General features: G+C 40.7%; 1 protein-coding gene across 2 annotated transcripts in view; it reads left to right on the top strand.

Moving 5' to 3' along the window:
• The window catches only part of sno (strawberry notch), a 468152-nt gene that overhangs the window by 332174 nt on the left and 114975 nt on the right, over positions 1-21003 (top strand). For both annotated transcript variants that reach the window (XM_071695604.1, XM_071695603.1), the window contains 2 exons: positions 11578-11667; positions 13167-13505. In XM_071695604.1, the coding sequence (XP_071551705.1) occupies positions 11578-11667; positions 13167-13505 (429 nt within the window). The remainder of the gene's footprint in view (positions 1-11577; positions 11668-13166; positions 13506-21003) is intronic.

The following is a 21003-nucleotide window of genomic DNA, read 5'->3' as shown; positions in this document are numbered from 1 at the left end:
TTTGGACGATTTTTGCAGGGGAAAAATGAAATTGAGTGGGAGATGTATAAAAGAAAGAGACAGGAGGTCAAGAGAAAGGTGCAAGAGGTAAAAAAGAGGGCAAATGAGAGTTGGGGTGAGAGAGTATCATTAAATTTTAGGGAGAATAAAAAGACGTTCTGGAAGGAGGTAAATAAAGTGCGTAAGACAAGGGAGCGAATGGGAACTTCAGTGAAGGGCGCAAATGGGGAGGTGATAACAAGTAGTTGTGATGTGAGAAGGAGATGGAGTGAGTATTTTGAAGGTTTGTTGAATGTGTTTGATGATAGAGTGGCAGATATAGGGTGTTTTGGTCGAGGTGGTGTGGAAAGTGAGAGGGTTAGGGAAAATGATTTGGTAAACAGAGAAGAGGTAGTAAAAGCTTTGCGGAAGATGAAAGCCGGCAAGGCAGCAGGTTTGGATGGTATTGCAGTGGAATCTATTAAAAAAGGGGGTGACTGTATTATTGACTGGTTGGTAAGGTTATTTAATGTTTGTATGACTCATGGTGAGGTGCCTGAGGATTGGCGGAGTGCTTGCATAGTGCCATTGTACAAAGGCAAAGGGGATAAGAGTGAGTGCTTAAATTACAGAGGTATAAGTTTGTTGAGTATTCCTGGTAAATTATATGGGAGGGTATTGATTGAGAGGGTGAAGGCATGTACATAACATCAGATTGGGGAAGAGCAGTGTGGTTTCAGAAGTGGTAGAGGATGTGTGGATCAGGTGTTTGCTTTGAAGAATGTATGTGAGAAATATTTAGAAAAGCAAATGGATTTGTATGTAGCATTTATGGATCTGGAGAAGGCATATGATAGAGATGCTCTGTGGAAGGTATTAAGAATATATGGTGTGGGAGGCAAGTTGTTAAAAGCAGTGAAAAGTTTTTATCGGGGATGTAAGGCATGTGTACGTGAAGGAAGAGAGGAAAGTGATTGGTTCTCAATGAATGTAGGTTTGCGGCAGGGGTGTGTGATGTCTCCATGGTTGTTTAATTTGTGTATGGATGGGGTTGTTAGGGAGGTAAATGCAAGAGTTTTGGAAAGAGGGGCAAGTATGACGTCTGTTGTGGATGAGAGAGCTTGGGAAGTGAGTCAGTTGTTGTTCGCTGATGATACAGCGCTGGTGGCTGATTCATGTGAGAAACTGCAGAAGCTGGTGACTGAGTTTGGTAAAGTGTGTGAAAGAAGAAAGTTAAGAGTAAATGTGAATAAGAGCAAGGTTATTCGGTACAGTAGGGTTGAGGGTCAAGTCAATTGGGAGGTAAGTTTGAATGGAGAAAAACTGGAGGAAGTAAAGTGTTTTAGATATCTGGGAGTGGATCTGGCAGTGGATGGAACCATGGAAGCGGAAGTGGATCATAGGGTGGGGGAGGGGGCGAAAATTCTGGGAGCCTTGAAGAATGTGTGGAAGTCGAGAACATTATCTCGGAAAGCAAAAATGGGTATGTTTGAAAGAATAGTGGTTCCAACAATGTTGTATGGTTACGAGGTGTGGGCTATGGATAGAGTTGTGCGCAGGAGGATGGATGTGCTGGAAATGAGATGTTTGAGGACAATGTTTGGTGTGAGGTGGTTTGATCGAGTAAGTAACGTAAGGGTAAGAGAGATGTGTGGTAATAAAAAGAGTGTGGTTGAGAGAGCAGAAGAGGATGTTTTAAAATGGTTTGGTCACATGGAGAGAATGAGTGAGGAAAGATTGACCGAGAGGATATATGTGTCGGAGGTGGAGGGAACGAGGAGAAGAGGGAGACCAAATTGGAGGTGGAAAGATGGAGTGAAAGAGATTTTGTGTGATCGGGGCCTGAACATGCAGGAGGGTGAAAGGAGGGCAAGGAATAGAGTGAATTGGATCGATGTGGTATACCGTGGTTGACGTGCTGTCAGTGGATTGAATCAGGGCATGTGAAGCATCTGGAGTAAACCATTGAAAGCTGTGTAGGTATGTATATTTGCGTGTGTGGACGTATGTATATACATGTGTATGGGGGTGGGTTGGGCCATTTCTTTTGTCTGTTTCCTTGCGCTACCTCACAAACGCGGGAGACAGCGACAAAGCAAAAAAAAAAAAAATGTATAGTTTTATTCATTTTATTTATTATACTTTGTCGCTGTCTCCCGCGTTAGCGAGGTAGCGCAAGGAAACATGAACGAATGGCCCAACCCGCCCACGTACACATGTATATGAATATGTGTCCACACACGCACATATACATACCTGTACATTTCAATGTATACATATATATACATACACAGACATATGCATATATACACATGTACATAATTTATACTTGCTGGCTTTATTCATTCCTGTCCCCACCCTGGCACACATGAAATGACAACCCCCTCTCCCCGCATGCACGTGAGGTAGCACCAGGAAAAGAAAACAAAGGCCACATTCGTTCACACACAGTCTCTAGTTGTCATGTATAATGCACCAAAACCACAGCTCCCTTTCAACATCCAGGCCCCAAAAAACTTTCCATGGTTTACCCCAGATGCTTCACATGCTCTGGTTCAATCCATTGACAGCACGTCGACCCCGGTATACCAAATCGTTCCAATTCTCTCTATTCCTTCCACACCTTTCACCCTCCTGCATGTTCAGGCCCCAATCACTCAAAATCTTTTTCACTCCAACTTTCCACCTCCAATTTGGTCTCCCACTTCTCGTTCCCTCCACCTCTCACACATATATCCTCTTTGTCAATCTTTCCTCACTCATTCTCTCCATGTGACCATACCATTTCAACACACCCTCTTCTGCTTTCTAAACCACACTCTTTTTATTACCACACATCTCTCTTCCCTTTTCATTACTTACTTGAACAAACCACCTCACACCACATATTGTCCTCAAATATCTCATTTCCAATATATCCACCTTCTGCACAGCTCTATCTATAGCCTACACCTCGCAACCATATAACATTGTTGGAACCACTATTCCTTCAAAATACCCATTTTTGCTTTTCAAGGTAATGTTCTCACCTTCCACACATTTTTCAATGCTCCCAGAACTTTCACCCCACCCCCACCCTGTGACTCACTTCTGTTTCCATGGTTCCATCCGCTGCCAAATCCACTCCCAGATATCTAAAACACTTCACTTCCTCCAGTTTTTCTCCTTTCAAACTTACCTCCCAATTGACATGTCCCTTAACCCTACTGTACCGAATAACCTTGCTCTTATTCACATTTTCTCTCGGCTTTCTTCTTTCTCACACTTTACCAAACTCAGTCACCAGCTTCTGCAGTTTCTCACCCGAATCAGCCACCAGCGCTGTATCATTAGCGAACAACAACTGACTCACTTCCCAAGCTCTTTCATCCACAACAGACTCCATACTTGCCCCTCTCTCCAAATCTCTTCCATTCACCTCCCCAACAACCCCATCCATAAACAAATTAAACAACCATGGAGACATTACGCACCCCTGCCGCACACCGACATTTACTGAGAACCAATCTCTTCCTACTCATACACATGCCTTACATCCTCGATAAAAACTTTTCACTGCTTCTAACAACTTGCTTCTCACACCATATATTCTTAATACCTTCCACAGATCATCTCTATGAACTCTTATCATATACCTTCTCCAGATCCATAAATGCTACATACAAATCCATTTGCTTTTCTAAGTATTTCTCACATATATTCTTCAAAGCAAACACCTGATCCACACATCCTCTACCACTTCTAAACCACACTGCTCTTCCCCAATCTGATGCTCTGTACATGCCTTCACCCTCTCAATCAATACCCTCCCATATAATTTCCCAGGAATACTCAACAAACTTATACCTATGTAATTTGAGCACTCACATTTATCCCCTTTGCCTTTGTACAATGGCACTTGCATGCATTCCACCAATTCTCAGGCACCTCACCATAAGTCATACATACATTAAATATCCTTACCAACCAGTCAACAACACAGTCACCCCCCTTTTTTAATAAATTCCACTGCAGTACCATCCAAACCTGCTGCCTTGCCAGCTTTCATCATCTGCAAAGCTTTTACTACCTCTTCTCTTTTACCAAATCATTCTCCCTAACCCTCTCACTTTGCACACCACCTCTACCAAAACACCCTATATCTGCCACTCTATCATCAAACACATTTAACAAACCTTCAAAATACTCACTCCATTTCCTTCTCACATCACCACTACTTATCACCTCCCCATTAGCCCCCTTCACTGATGTTCCCATATGTTCTCTTGTCTTACGCACTTATTTACCTCCTTTCAAATCATCTTTTTATTCTCCGTAAGATTTAATGATACTCTCTCACCCCAACTCTCATTTGCACTCTTTTTCACCTCTTGCACCTTTCTCTTGACCTCCTGCCTCTTTCTTTTATACATCTCCCAGTCATTTGCATTATTTCCGTGCAAAACTTGTCCAAATGCCTCTCTCCTCTCTTTCACTAATAGTGTTACTTCTTCATCCCATTACTCACTACCCTTTCTAATCTGCCCACCTCCCATGCTTCTCATGCCACAAGCATCTTTAGCGCAAGCCTTCACTGCTTCCCTAAAAACATCACATTCCTCCCCCACTCCCCTTACGCCCTTTGTTCTCACCTTCTTCCATTCTGCACTAAAGTCTCTCTTGGTACTTCCTCACACAAGTCTCCTTCCCATGCTCACTTACTGTCACCACTCTCTTCACCCCAACATTCTCTCTTCTTTTCTGAAAACCTCCACAAATCTTCACCTTCGCCTCCACAAGATAATGATCAGACATCCCTCCAGTTGCACCTCTCAGCACATTAACATCCAAAGGTCTCTTTCGCGCGCCTATCAATTAACACATAGTCCAATAACGCTCTCTGGCCATCTCTCCTGCTTACATACGTATACTAATGTATATCTCTTTTTAAACCAAGTATTCTCAGTCATCAGTCCTTTTTCAGCACATAAATCTACAAGCTCTTCACCATTTTCATTTACAACACTGAACATCCCATGTACACCAATTATTCCCTCAAGTGCCACATTACTCGCCTTTGCATTCAAATCACCCATCACTATGACCTGGTCTCGTGCATCAAAACTACTAACACACTCACTCAGCTGCTCCCAAAACACTTGCCTCTCATGATCTTTCTTCTCATGCCCAGGTGCATATGCACCAATAATCACCCATCTCTCTCCATCCAGGTTCAGTTTTACCCATATCAATCTAGAGTTTACTTTCTTATACTGTATCATATACTCCCACCACTCCTGTTTCAGGAATAGTGCTACTCCTTTCCTTGCTCTTGTCCTCTCACCAACCCCTGACTTTACTCCCAAAACATTCCGAAACCACTCTTCCCGTTTACCCTTGAGCTTCATTTCACTCAGAGTCAAAACATCCAGGTTCCTTTCCTCAAACATACTACCTATCTCTCCTTTTTTCTCGTCTTGGTTACATCCACACACATTAAACACCCCAATCTGAGCCTTCGAGGAGGATGAGCACTCCCCGCATGACTCCTTCTTCTGTTTCCCCTTTTAGAAAGTTAAAATACAAGGAGGGGAGGGTTTCTAGCCCCCCGCTCCTGTCTCCTTTAGTCGCCTTCTACGACACGTGAGGAATGCATGGAAAGTATTCTTTCTCCCCTATCTGTCTATACATCTATATGTCTACATCTCAGATGCTTGTTTCCTTTGGGAACTTCCACAATGTATGGCCATGGCAAAAGATTCTCCATAACTGGTGAACTCCAGTAATGCTTTTTAGCCTTTAGTGCCTCACCCATAACAGACCACTGACAGAAGGCAACTCTAGTGAAGTGTTTTCAGATTACTGACTACTACTTCCTAATGTGTTTACCAAATGTATTATTATATTGGATGTTATATATGTTTCAATGGGACATTACAGGCATCATGTTTGCAAAATATTTTGTGTAACCTTTAACCCCTTGTCCAAGGCTATTTTAAAGTGCTGCACTTTTCAAAAAATGAAATAATACATATACTGTGTGAATTCACAGTACACTAGGGTATCCCGGTTCAGTCTGTTAACATGTTGACCCCTGTATACCACATTCTTCCAGTTCAATCTGTCCAAAGCATGTCTCATGCTTCTCCATTTTCAGGCCACAGTCACTTGAAGTCTTTTTCACTCCATCCTTCCATCACCAATTTGGTATACCCCTTCCCCTTGTCTCCTCCACTTCTGACACATATATCCTCTTTTTCATCCTATCCTCATTCATTCTCTCTATATGTCCAAACATTTTCAGGACTACCTTCTAATATTCTCTCAGTCACACTCTTTTCTTTACCACTTATCTTTCTTAACCCTTTTATTACTTAATCAAACTGCCTCATATCACATATTGTCCTCATATATTTCATCTCCAACACATCCAGCCCTCCTTTGCAGCTCCTCACATATAGCCCATGCCTCACATTCATACAACAATTTTGGGACTGATGTACCTTCAAACATGATCATTTTCACCTTCCCAGATAGTAACCTCTTCACCTCCTTACCCGCTCTTATGACTCACTTCTACTTCCATGGTTCCATTTGCTGCCACTGTACACTCCCACATTTTTTTTTTTTTTTTTTTTTTTTTTTTTTTTTTTTTTTTTATACTTTGTCGCTGTCTCCCGCGTTTGCGAGGTAGCGCAAGGAAACAGACGAAAGAAATGGCCCAACCCCCCCCCCCCCCATACACATCTACATACACACGTCCACACACGCAAATATACATACCTACACAGCTTTCCATGGTTTACCCCAGACGCTTCACATGCCTTGATTCAATCCACTGACAGCACGTCAACCCCTGTATACCACATGGCTCCAATTCACTCTATTCCTTGCCCTCCTTTCACCCTCCTGCATGTTCAGGCCCCGATCACACAAAATCTTTTTCACTCCATCTTTCCACCTCCAATTTGGTCTCCCTCTTCTCCTCGTTCCCTCCACCTCCGACACATATATCCTCTTGGTCAATCTTTCCTCACTCATTCTCTCCATGTGCCCAAACCATTTCAAAACACCCTCTTCTGCTCTCTCAACCACGCTCTTTTTATTTCCACACATCTCTCTTACCCTTACGTTACTTACTCGATCAAACCACCTCACACCACACATTGTCCTCAAACATCTCATTTCCAGCACATCCATCCTCCTGCGCACATCTCTATCCATAGCCCACGCCTCGCAACCATACAACATTGTTGGAACCACTATTCCTTCAAACATACCCATTTTTGCTTTCCGAGATAATGTTCTCGACTTCCACACATTTTTCAAGGCTCCCAAAATTTTCGCCCCCTCCCCCACCCTATGATCCACTTCCGCTTCCATGGTTCCATCCGCTGCCAGATCCACTCCCAGATATCTAAAACACTTCACTTCCTCCAGTTTTTCTCCATTCAAACTCACCTCCCAATTGACTTGACCCTCACCCCTACTGTACCTAATAACCTTGCTCTTATTCCCATTTACTCTTAACTTTCTTCTTCCACACACTTTACCAAACTCAGTCACCAGCTTCTGCAGTTTCTCACATGAATCAGCCACCAGTGCTGTATCATCAGCGAACAACAACTGACTCACTTCCCAAGCTCTCTCATCCCCAACAGACTTCATACTTGCCCCTCTTTCCAGGACTCTTGCATTTACCTCCCTAACAACCCCATCCATAAACAAATTAAACAACCATGGAGACATCACACACCCCTGCCGCAAACCTACATTCACTGAGAACCAATCACTTTCCTCTCTTCCTACACGTACACATGCCTTACATCCTCGATAAAAACTTTTCACTGCTTCTAACAACTTGCCTCCCACACCATATATTCTTAATACCTTCCACAGAGCATCTCTATCAACTCTATCATATGCCTTCTCCAGATCCATAAATGCTACATACAAATCCATTTGCTTTTCTAAGTATTTCTCACATACATTCTTCAAAGCAAACACCTGATCCACACATCCTCTACCACTTCTGAAACCGCACTGCTCTTCCCCAATCTGATGCTCTGTACATGCCTTCACCCTCTCAATCAATACCCTCCCATATAATTTACCAGGAATACTCAACAAACTTATACCTCTGTAATTTGAGCACTCACTCTTATCCCCTTTGCCTTTGTACAATGGCACTATGCACGCATTCCGCCAATCCTCAGGCACCTCACCATGAGTCATACATACATTAAATAACCTTACCAACCAGTCAACAATATCTAAAACATTTCATTTCCTCCTGATTTTCTCCATTAACACTCACACCACAGAGTAACCTGTCCCTCTACCTTACTAAACCTAATGAATGTGTTTTTACTCTCATTTGATTTGTTTATGGATGTGGTGGTGAAGGAGGTAAATGCAAGGGTCTTAGAAAAAGGGATGAGTAGGCAGATCTGTAGGGGATGAAAGTGCCTGGGAAGTGAGTCACTTATTGTTTGCTGATGAAACAGCGCTGATTACAGATTGGAGTGAGAAATTTGATGTTGGCATCTGAGTTTGGGATAGTGTGTGAAAGGAGAAAGTTGAGAGTAAATTAGAGTATAAGCAAAGTTATCAGGTTTAGACACTTCTACAACATCAGAGAATGGCAGAATGACATTTACAATCACTCACCACCACCATTTTACTCTTCTTACCTCCCATATTGCTGGCACAATTTTTCTGCACACTCGTAACACACATTCCCAAAAGTACATCAACATTTTCTATCTTGCTAATGAAACAGGTGAGTCATTGGCAACTGTGGATAGGGGTTAGTTGTGCAGTTGATGAGTTCCTTGGCATGTATACATATATAACCTGTCACCCCGCCATTTTCCTATTTTTATTTCCCTCATTGTAGGCACAACCTTCCTGCTCACCATTTACATATTTTCATGAAAATATATCTCCCTTCTAGCCAGCAATTTCTATTCTACTAAGAAAATGGAAGAGTTATTGGCAACTGTTTGTATTTGGGTTAGTCATCTTGTGTCATTCAATTTCCTTGGTTTGTCTACAGATGGGACAACAAGATTGTCTTGGATAACAATATAATGAACCTTACGTGTGTGATGAGCTTCTCAGGTGAATAATGTTCAGGCCACTACTGTGTCACTTCTAATCTCATGGTATAAACCCATATCACCATTTATTATGATATGATTTCCCACTTTCTGGTAATGTACATACCACTTTTTTTTTTTTTTTTTTTTTTTTTTTTTTTTTAACGGAGGCTCCAGTCAAGGACAGATTTCCACATCAAGGCTGGGCCTTACTTGAAATACAGAGAGGATTATGAAAGGGAAAAAGAAGAGGCAAGGGGAACTATTTATGAATTTTGGGGGAAGTGAAAAACCTGTCTTTTAAGATGTGCCAGTTCATAGTTATTGGAAGAAATATGAGAGGATAGAGAGTTCCAAAGCTTGAATTAGGAATAGAAACAGTTATCAAAATGGCTCACCCTTGAGTTGCCAATAGCTACACAATAATCATGTGATGTAGCAGCTTTCTGAGTATTGCATGGTCTAGCTTGTGGTGGAGAACACAAGCAGCCAGCTCTTGGGAGCAAAAACCTAATTAATACTATAGAAAAGGAAAGTGAAACATTGCTGTGTAGGGCAAATGGGTCAAGTTTTGAAGTTAGCTTAGGAAAATTTATAAGTCGTACCACTTTCATCTCAAGTCTGCCAAGTAAGGATGCAGAGCTTGAACTGTCTCAAGTGTGAGAGCAGTACTCCATACAAGGATGGATCAGTCCTTTGTATGAACAGAGCAAGTGTTCAGAAGAAAAGAAATTTTAACATATGAATAGAACTCCCAATTTCTTTGAAGCAGGGGTTTCTAAGAAAGAATTGATGTTACAGTAACATCAAGTATGTTCGTTGAGTTAAGAGATAAATTTACAAAACTGTCAAAAGAGAGAAGAAAGTTGTTAGGAATTTTTGATAAGAGAGATGGTTAGAAATTGGGTCTGAGAGGCATTAAACTTAACCAGATTTTGTATACCCCACTAAGGTATCGTGTCTAAGTCCGAGTTTATAGAGGAAATTATGTCAAGATGAGATTCAGATCAAGTGAAAGAAGAAGGAGCAGAATTGTAGGACTTAGAGGAATGCAATGTTGAGTCGCCAGTGTATTTGTGCATTTGGTTATTTGTGGAAGATGCTTGTAAATATGTTTAGTCTATTCGACATATATTTTCAGTGGCCATAGGGTATGGTTCACTTAGAAACATGAGTGCACACCCTAAGGAACACCACAATTGTTTTAAGACTATTTTTTTTGAAATTTTAGGTTTCCTTGATTAGTGTGTATGTTTTTTGAGATTCTAGGTTTCCTTGATTGGTGTGGGAGCAGTCATCTTTAGGAAAACTATGACCACTGCTGTAATGTGTCAAAATGTGGAATCTATGTATGTATATAGTAAAGGGGATTTTCCTCTGATGTCCTGGCAGTGTGCTGTTATTGTACTTTCTACTTGACAATTTAATGGAAACCTACAAGATGATTGGACAAAATAGGGACATGGATAAGGCGGTATTGTCTAAAATGTCAGTGACTGTTTTCTGACTCGGTACTCCCCTCCCTACTTCGCAAGGGATTTCTGAAAGCCCCGGATTATACATAGCACACATGCATTCATCTGCCAGAGGTTGTCTGTAGTGTTGTCACATCAGCAGTCAGTGGGTTAAGGTACAATGAATATTATGGCAGGGCCCTGTGTGATGGCACCCATCATTGTTACTCCTAGTTTTTAGTTTTAGTCATATGAATGATGTGAAAAGTTGATTTAGATAATGTCTGATTCATGGGCAGTTTAGCAGTTTAGAAGAAGTGCATTTTTATGATGAATGTATGTATGGATTTTTTGCAGGGATGATGCTGAATGCATAATTGAAACAAAGTTGGTTTTTGAGAAATTAGCATGCATTGATCTCATGGAAAAATCTTAAAAATCTCTTACTATTAAATCCTGGTAAAGGCATGGTGATAGGGACAGAAATAGCTGACTGTCTTCTGTAGATACCTAAGTATTGGGATCCAAGTATACTACAGTGGTTGGGAAAGTAACTTTGAAATCGGAGTTATTTTTAGAAGTTAAAGGATGGTTGACAGTTAAGTGAAATTATATATGTCTTATATTAGAGTAATAAATCACCAGTGTTTACTGCAGCTATAGTGTGCATATCAGGTGGTGGAATGACACATGATAGGCGTGAGATTCAGGTATTTCCTTTTTAGTGTTGATAGATTGAAGTGGAAAATATGTACAAAAAGAACTTAAGTGATTTGAGGTAGGATATAACCTCATGACAGGTGAAGAAGTAAATAAGAGTTTATTGTTCTTCTACACAGGAGTGAAGGCAGAAGTTAGTTGTAGTCCAGAAATATGCAAATTGTTTGATTATGACAATATTGCTGTAAGCCTTTCTTTGTATGCAAGAATTTGCTTTTATAAATTGATTCATTTTCATGTGAGATAACATTATACAGTTGCCCTGATATGTTTGTTGATTTATATATGTTATCAGGTGTAAACTGTCTTTATTTATTCTTTAATGAATAAACAATATGTTATAGGGGAGAGTGGAGGTGAGGAGGAAGATGAAGATGCATATACATCTGAAGCTTCGTCGGACTTCTCAGGAATTAGTGATTATGATGAAGAAGGTTAGTAATTTTTTTCTTTAAATGAAGGCAATTTTGCTAGTTATGATACTGCTAGAATTATTTTGTGAAATTATTCATTATTTTGTACTCTTGATTTTTTATCCCACGAGAAAGGTGTAATATTCAGTGACCAAACAAATTCCACTTAGTAGTTTCTTTCAGCATTGAAAAAAAAAAAATTGACATGGATTTAGAATTTGAACTTTTCTCAGTATTTCATTTTGATGAATGATGTGTACGTGTAGGAAGAGAGGAAAGTGATTGGTTCTCAGTGAATGTAGGTTTGCGGAAGGGGTGTGTGATGTCTCCATGGTTGTTTAATTTGTTTATGGATGGGGTTGTTAGGGAGGTGAATGCAAGAGTTTTGGAAAGAGGGGCAAGTATGAAGTCTGTTGGGGATGAGAGAGCTTGGGAAGTGAGTCAGTTGTTGTTCGCTGGTGGCTGATTCATGTGAGAAACTGCAGAAGCTGGTGACTGAGTTTGGTAAAGTGTGTGGAAGAAGAAAGTTAAGAGTAAATGTGAATAAGAGCAAGGTTATTAGGTACAGTAGGGTTGAGGGTCAAGTCATTTGGGAGGTGAGTTTGAATGGAGAAAAACTGGAGGAAGTGAAGTGTTTTAGATATCTGGGAGTGGATCTGGCAGCGGATGGAACCATGGAAGCGGAAGTGGATCATAGGGTGGGGGAGGGGGCGAAAATTCTGGGAGCCTTGAAGAATGTGTGGAAGTCGAGAACATTATCTCGGAAAGCTAAAATGGGTATGTTTGAAGGAATAGTGGTTCCAACAATGTTGTATGGTTGCGAGGCGTGGGCTATGGATAGAGTTGTGCGCAGGAGGATGGATGTGCTGGAAATGAGATGTTTGAGGACAATGTGTGGTGTGAGGTGGTTTGATCGAGTAAGTAACGTAAGGGTAAGAGAGATGTGTGGAAATAAAAAGAGCGTGGTTGAGAGAGCAGAAGAGGGTGTTTTGAAATGGTTTGGGCACATGGAGAGAATGAGTGAGGAAAGATTGACCAAGAGGATATATGTGTCGGAGGTGGAGGGAACGAGGAGAAGAGGGAGACCAAATTGGAGGTGGAAAGATGGAGTGAAAAAGATTTTGTGTGATCGGGGCCTGAACATGCAGGAGGGTGAAAGGAGGGCAAGGAATAGAGTGAATTGGAGCGATGTGGTATACCGAGGTTGACGTGCTGTCAGTGGATTGAATCAAGGCATGTGAAGCGTCTGGGGTAAACCATGGAAAGCTGTGTAGGTATGTATATTTGCATGTGTGGACGTATGTATATACATGTGTATGGGGGTGGGTTGGGCCATTTCTTTCGTCTGTTTCCTTGCGCTACCTCGCAAACGCGGGAGACACGACAAAGCAAAAAAAAAAAAAAAAAAAAAAAAAAGGATGATGTTTGATCATGCATTGTATTCATTGAATGTTTGACTTAAGCAGTTTAGAGTGTGATGTATTTTACAGGAATTAATGTTTTCTCTCTTTTCTGTATAGACAGTTGGGGTCGTCCAAAAAAACGAGGAAAGGCCAAAAACCACAAACAGAAAAATGGCAAAGGTCGTGTAGAAAATGGAGAGAAACCACCACCACCACCAAAAGATCATGTGGATAAGGCAAACAAATTAAAAACGGATCTTGTGAAAGGAATTGAAAATCTTGGCCGAAAACTTCCCCCCAACACACTGGACCAGCTGATTGATGAGTTGGGAGGACCAGAAAATGTTGCAGAAATGACTGGTCGTAAAGGTCGAGTGGTACAGAGTGATGATGGGCAGGTTATGTACGAGTCTCGATCAGAAGCTGATGTTCCCCTTGAAATTTTGAATATTAGAGGTTTGTTAAAATGTTTCTGTGGTATGAGGAGGATTGATCAAGTAAGTAAGTAAGGGAGAGGTGTGGTGATAAGACAAGAGTGATGGAGACAGAGTTGTGCCGAGTTGGTTAGGGCAAATGGAGGAAATGAGTGAAGGGATGCTGACAATGGGTTTTTTGCATTACAAGGGGAGACCAAACTGGAGATGAATGGAATGAAACATGTTAATTGCTCAGGAGCCTAACATGCAGGAAGATGAAAGGTATGCATGGGTTAGTTTGAATTGGAACAGTGTGGTATACCGGGGTCAACATGCTGTCAGTGGACTGGAGCTGGGCATGTGAAGCAGTTGGGAGAAACCACAGAAAGTTTTGTGAGGTGTGCTTGTGAATAGGGGGCTGTGGTCATGATGCATTATACAGCTAGAGAATGGATGTAAGCAAATGAAGCCATTTCTTCATGTGTTCCCTGTGCTATGTCACTAATGAGGGAAATGGCGAACAAGTATGAATGAAAAATTCGGTATTCATGTTCCGTTTGTGGTAGAGTAAAAGTTATAAAAATGTTATGGTATGTTCAGGATTTTTATTTAGTGAACCCTATAGAATTGAACAAGGTTTTTATTCCGATATTTGCCTTTGTACACTGGCACACAAGTGCTTGCAGACTCTGTTATTGCTACACCTTATCTTCACATTTTACCATGTATATTGAGGTTTTTGTATGTGATACTGTCTGGAAAAGTGACCATGTAATACTCAAGATGGACTATATGGTAAAAGAGGAAATTGCAAGAGCGTAAGTGAGAAGAGACCTAAAAGAGGGGGTATAATCTCAGAAATTACACACGTGTCAAGAGTCTCTATGGCAACATAGGTTGGGAATGGAGTTCAGAAGCCAGGAACCAGGGAACTAGAGTTAGAAGTTCTGTGAAATTTACAATGAAGGATTAGGAACATGAATACTTCTTGCTTTAGATGTAGAGGGAATTTTCAGAATGAGAGAAGAATTCTTTACTTAATAGATGCCAAAAAGCAAAGGAGCTTCAAGATATGCAGTGGCAAAGATATAGGCAACACTCTAGTCAGCCAGCATTTGTAATATATGAGATCATGGAATGAGTATAGCATGATAAAAAAGTTTAATCAAAGGAACTTTGAAAATAATTTTTGGACAAGGCTGGAGAAAGTTCAAAACTTCACGAATTCATCAGGAATGAATTGTCAATTAAAGGACTACTAATCATGTTAGGGTATTCAGAGGAAAGAATTTAAGAGGCTGATGTAAGTATATAAGAGGAACTGAAGAACAATTTCAGTAGAAGTCACTATAGCCTCAACACAAATGAAATAGAGTCAAGAGGTTTTAGAATACATTGAGATATCTAGAAGAGATGATTACAGAATACTTATAGGTCTTAAACCCAACACATAATGAAATTATACCATATGGCAGAAGATATGTTTTGGCACACTAAAATTTACCCACCTTGGAAGAGAGAAGAGTTGGGATGACCTATCACAACCCTCAGGTTTTTAAAACTGATAGATGACATAGAAGGTGAACAGTTCTTTGAGAGATACAGGGATAGAACAACCATTGTACATAACGTGATATTAAGCAAGAAACTTTTTAAAAGATATGAGGAAGTACTTTTATTCCAAAAGAGTATAGGATGAATGGAGTGAAATGAAAGAAAATGGTTAGTGCACAAAGCATGCAGAAATTTAAAAAGTTTTATGATAGTACAGTGCACTCCTGTTTATCTTTAACTCATTTGGCTGGAAAACCCAAAGCACTGGCACCATTCAGTTTTCCATGTTTGAATGATAGCTCCAAACAACAGCACCTCTCAATCCTCATAGGGATAAAAACCCCAAACACTGGTGCCATCTGTTCTTCCTCTTCATTTATTTGAGAAATTATATGCATAGAGGATGCTTCTTTTTAGTGATTTCAAGAAATTGATGAATAATGAATGAACTAAAATTCCTACAAAATTCCATGACAGGATGGCAATAGGATGATGTTACTTATCTGTCCTTTCAGATCTATATTATCACAGTACCAAGTAGGATGTGTCCTTTTCTTTCTGATATAGACAGTTTGTTATATTTGGTAATACCCAAAATGCCTAATGCACATTGTTGCCTGATGTACTCTTGTTGATTATCATACTGAAAATGAAATTATTGTATAATCATTTTACAAGATTTTCATAACATGTTGCAGCACCGTTCTATCTATTTGTATTTCTAATGTCTGTTCCCAGCTGGAACTCCCTAAAGGGGGTGGCGATGGCAACATAGTCTCCTTAGCTGGTGAACTCCAGTGCCACTTCATAGCATTTAGTGCCTTGCTCTTAGGCCACTGGCATAGGGCAACTCTAGCACAGTGTTTGCAGAAGTTCCTAGTGTTCCCACTGATGCCATCTGTGTAATGCTGCTGTTATTTAACTAATATCAGTGTACACCTCATGTTTTTCCATACATCATGGAATAAAGAGACTGATAAACAGGTAGTTCCTGTATTACACATTCCACATGCATCTCTTGCATATGCCAGTACTGCGTCCCTAAATACCTCCTACTCTTGACCCACTCCCCTAGCTTAATTTACCCTCACCTCTTGCCATTCGTTACTAAGTCTCTTGGTATTTCTTCACACAAGTCTTTTTCAAGCTCACTTACTTTCACCAGTCTCTTCTCACCCATAACATTTCCTGTTTTCTGGAAACCTCTACAAATCTTTCCCCTTGTCTCCACAAGGTAATGATCAGGCATCAACTGCCCCTCTCCATATCTACATCCAAAAGTTTCTCTTGCAAGCCTAACAATTAGTTTAAAATTCAGTATTACCCACTGATCTACTTGCATATGTATACTTGTTTTTGACGCTCTTTTAAACTGGGTTTTCCCAATCACCAGCCCCTTTTTCAGCTCACAACTACATTTATACCCTCAACTGCCACATTACTCTCCCTTGTATTTAAATCATCTTTCATGAATACCTGGTCTTGCATCAAAACTACTGACAAACACTGCTCCCAAAACACTAACCTTTCATGATATTTCTTCTCATGGCCAGTTACTTAAGCACTAAGCATCACTAGAACTTGAGGTACACCTTCATTTATACCAACATCTGTCTGGAGCTCACTTCAACACAACCCCCACTCCTGCCCCACTAAGTAGCCTCATGCAACTTGTAGTGAATGTAGAGGTAGAATTCTTTCTCCCTCACTTTATAGCAAAAAAAAAAAAGAAAAAAGAAATGAGGAATGTGAATTCAGTTACTGTCTTCATTATGTTAGTGTCTATTCAGAAGGCAATATCAGTCAGTCTGGTACCTTTTCAACAGTTCCTTAAAGATTTGGATTGTAGAAGCCCTTTTCATGATAAACAGGGCTAATGATACTAATGCCACATACAAGAGTGCTCATCAAGAGCCCTTTCTTGTTGACTTAAGGACTAACGTGATGGGACCTAATTGGAATAATTTCTCAGATACTTTTTCTTGTTGAGACCTGCTGCTGCTGCCAGTGGGAGTTGGCAAAGGTCTTCATTTGTTAGAGTCCAAGGATTTTTTTGACAATCCAGCCTCATCTCTGGCTCATGACAACCCTTTTTTAGTGCCAAGAAAAGATTTTGTACAGTGCACACCATTTTCAGACAAAAATCTCCTGTTATGATTGCTTCTTTGAAGATCATTAATGAAGAACAGTGTGCAGTATTCCAGATTAAACCTTTCAGACTATCTTGAGATAACCAGAAATGATCAACGGATGCATCTTTTCACTAAGGCATTTTGAAAACCCCTCTCTGCAAGGACTGTTTCTTTATAGCTTAAAAGGCAGGTGATATTTGGTCCAACCTGGCCTACATAACAAAGCTTATGATATCAAAACATGGCTTTTACCCTTGCCGTACTGCCTTTTGCATTCCACAAACACTTTTGCCTGGTTTTACTTTGTTTGGATGTTGAGAATCTACTTTCCGTGGAATTGGGCTGTCACATGTAAGGGAGAGGGTTGGAGGTGTGTAACAAGATCATCTGTATGGTGTTTAGTTACCTGTTAGTACTGTAATGGGAGGAGGTTTACACTCATGGGGCTCTACCTCTTGAACATTTTCTGCTGTCATGCAACTTCTGAAATTTATGTGTGATGTTTGTCTGGTTATCATTGTACTTAGTTAAGAAGGTTTATCTAATCCTCCCTCTTAATTTTGTGTACTCTCAGCTCAGGGGACAGGCTGACCCTGGAGAGAAAAGAGAGTTTTGAAGAATGAAAAACGTTTTCTCTTCAGGGTAGTATCCAACAAACAGATTTTCTGATTGTTTAGTTTGCCCTTCCTCCACCTCTCTCTTGGAAAATATTTCTCTTATCGATGATGACTTTTTAGGGTGATATCCTTATTTTGAGAATAATGTGGTGGCTATGTTGTCCAGTGGTCGGCCAGCAGGACCCACAGTGATTAAGGCTGGTGCTGCTGAATGGATAGTTAGCAAAGGATGTAGGGCTATTAACCTCCCTAAAAAGCAAGATTCCTCTTAGGACATGGGACACCACCCTAGAGAAGAAATTTTTCATTCTTCCAAGCTCACTTTCTCTCTCTGTGTTTCATACTAGGTAGGATTTTATGATATGCAGGTACCACATATTCATTATGTGGTTTTATGTTTTATGTTTTATTTTTTTATGTTTTATGTTTTGATTGGATGGGCCATTCTTCATCTGTTTCCTGGAGCTACCTTGCTGTTGCAGGAAACGGTGATCAAGTATAATATATATATAAATATAATATGTTTTGCTACTGTTATTTGAATTTGAAATATGATTTTTGTATGTTTTGCCACTGTTATTTAGATTTGAAAAATAATTTTTGAAAGATTAGAAAGAATGTAAGTTAAATCAACTTGATATTAAGTTAAGTGGAGATATCACTTCATGAAGGAATTTAAAGTATCATTGTACTTTTTCGTATGATCAAGATTTTTTGAAAGGTCTGCAGATTTAATGATTGATTTTTGCATTCAAAGGTGAATTTAGCCCAATTTTATTTGCTCATTGATAAGGAATTTTTGAACCACCTGCATTTACTGTCAGTGGTAATGAATTAGTTTCACATAGGGAGGTGAATGCAAGAGTTTTGGAGAGAGGGGCAAGTATGCAGTCTGTTGTGGATGAGAGGGCTTGGGAAGTGAGTCAGTCGTTGTTCGCTGATAATACATCGCTGGTGGTTGATTTGGGTGAGAAACTGCAGAGGCTGGTGACTGAGTTTGGTAAAGTGTATGAAAGAAGAAAGCTGTGAGTAACTGTGAATAAGAGCAAGGTTATTAGGTACAGTAGGTTTGAGGGACAAGTCAATTGGGAGGTAAGTTTGAATGGAGAAAAACTGAAGGAAGTGAAGTGTTTTAGATATCTGGGATTGAATTTGGCAGCAGATGGAACCATGGAAGTGGAAGTGAGTCACAGGGTGGGGGAGGGGGCAAAAGTTCTGGGAGCGTTGAAAAATGTGTGGAAAGCGAGAACATTATCTTGGAAAGCAAATATAGGTATGTTTGAAGGAATAGTGGTTCCATCAATGTTATATGGTTGGGAGGCGTGGGTTATAGATAGGGTTGTGCAGAGGAGGGTGGATGTGTTGGAAATGAGATGTTTGAGGACAATATGTGGTGTGATGTGGTTTGATCGAACAAGTAATGAAAGGGTAAGAGAGATGTGTGGTAATTTAAAGAGTGTGGTTGAGATAGCAGGAGAGGGTGTATTGAAATGGTTTGGTCACATGGAAAGATTGACCACGAGGATATATGTGTCAGAGGTGGAGAGAATGAGAAGTGGGAGACCAAATTGGAGGTGGAAGGATGGAGTGAAAAAGATTTTGAGTGATTGGGGCCTGAACATGCAGGAGGGTGAAAGGCATGCAAGGAATAGAGTGAATTAGAACGATGTGGTATACCAGGGTGGATTGAACCAGGGCATATGAAACATCTGGGGTAAACCATGGAAAGTTTTGTGGGCCCTGGATGGGGAAAGGGAGCTGTGGTTTTGGTGCATCATATGTGACAGCCATAGACTGAGTGTGAATGAATGTGGCCTTTGTTGTCTTTTTCTAGCGCTACCTCACATGCGTGTGGGGGAAGGGGCTGTCATTTCATGCGTGGCAGGGTGGCGACGGGAATGAATAAGGGCAGACAGTATGAATTATGTACATGTGTTTATATGTATATGTCTGTATGCCTGGGGATAGGGGAGAAAGAGTACTTCCCATGCATTCCTCACATGTCGTAGAAGGTGACTAAAGGGGATGGGAGCAGGGGGCTAGAAACCCTCTCCTCCTTGTATTCTAACTTTCTAAAAGGGGGAACAGAAGAAGGAGTCACGCAGGGAGTGCTCATCCTCCTCGAAGACTCAGATTGGGGTGTCTAAATGTGTGTGGATGTAACCAAGATGAGAAAAAAGGAGAGATAGGTAGTATGTTTGAGGAAAGGAACCTGGATGTTTAGGCTCTGAGTGAAACGAAGCTCAAGGGTAAAGGGAAGAATGGTTTGGGAATGTCTTGGGAGTAAAGTCAGGGGTTAGTGAGAGGATAAGAGCAAGGGAAGGAGTAGCACTACTCCTGAAACATGAGTGGTGGGAGTATGTGATAGAGTGTAAGAAAGTAAACTCTAGATTGATATGGGTAAAACTAAAAGTGGATGGAGAGAGATGGGTGATTATTGGTGCATATGCACCTGGGCATGAGAAGAAATATCATGAGAGGCAAGTGTTATGGGAGCAGCTGAGTGAATGTGTTAGTAGTTTTGATGCACGAGACCGGGTTATAATGATGGGTGCTTTGAATGCAAAGGTGAGTAATGCAGCAGTTGAGGGAATAATTGGTATACATGGGGTGTTCAGTGTTGTAAATGGAAATGGTGAAGAGCTTGTAGATTTATTTGCTGAAAAAGGACTGGTGATTGGGAATACCTTGTTTAAAAAGAGAGATACACATAAATATACGTATGTTAGTAGGAGAGATGGCCAGAGAGCGTTATTGGATTACGTGTTAATTGATAGGCGTGCGAAAGAGAGACTTGGATGTTAATGAGCTGAGAGGTGCAACTGGAGGGATGTCTGATCATTATTTTGTGGAGGCGAAGGTGAAGATTTGTAGAGGTTTTTAGAAAAGAAGGGAGAATGTTGGGGTGAAGAGAGTGGTGAGAGTAAGTGAGCTTGGGAAGGAGACTTGTGCAAGGAAGTACCAGGAGAGAGTGAGTACAGAATGGAAAAAGGTGAGAACAAAGGAGGTAAGGGGAGTGGGGGAGGAATGGGATGTATTTAGGGAAGCAGTGATGGCTTGTGCAAAAGATGCTTGTGGCATGAGAAGTGTGGGAGGTGGGCAGATTAGAAAGGGTAGTGAGTGGTGGGATGAAGAAATAAGATTATTAGTGAAAGAGAAGAGAGAGGCGTTTGGACGATTTTTGCATGGAAATAATGCAAATGAGTGGGAGATGTATAAAAGAAAGAGGCAGGAG

This window comes from Panulirus ornatus, chromosome 58 (assembly GCF_036320965.1).
Source record: "Panulirus ornatus isolate Po-2019 chromosome 58, ASM3632096v1, whole genome shotgun sequence".
NCBI classification, from domain to species: domain Eukaryota; kingdom Metazoa; phylum Arthropoda; class Malacostraca; order Decapoda; family Palinuridae; genus Panulirus; species Panulirus ornatus.
The sequence above is the reverse complement of the archived record's forward strand: the minus strand, read 5'-3'. Positions and strand labels throughout refer to the sequence as shown.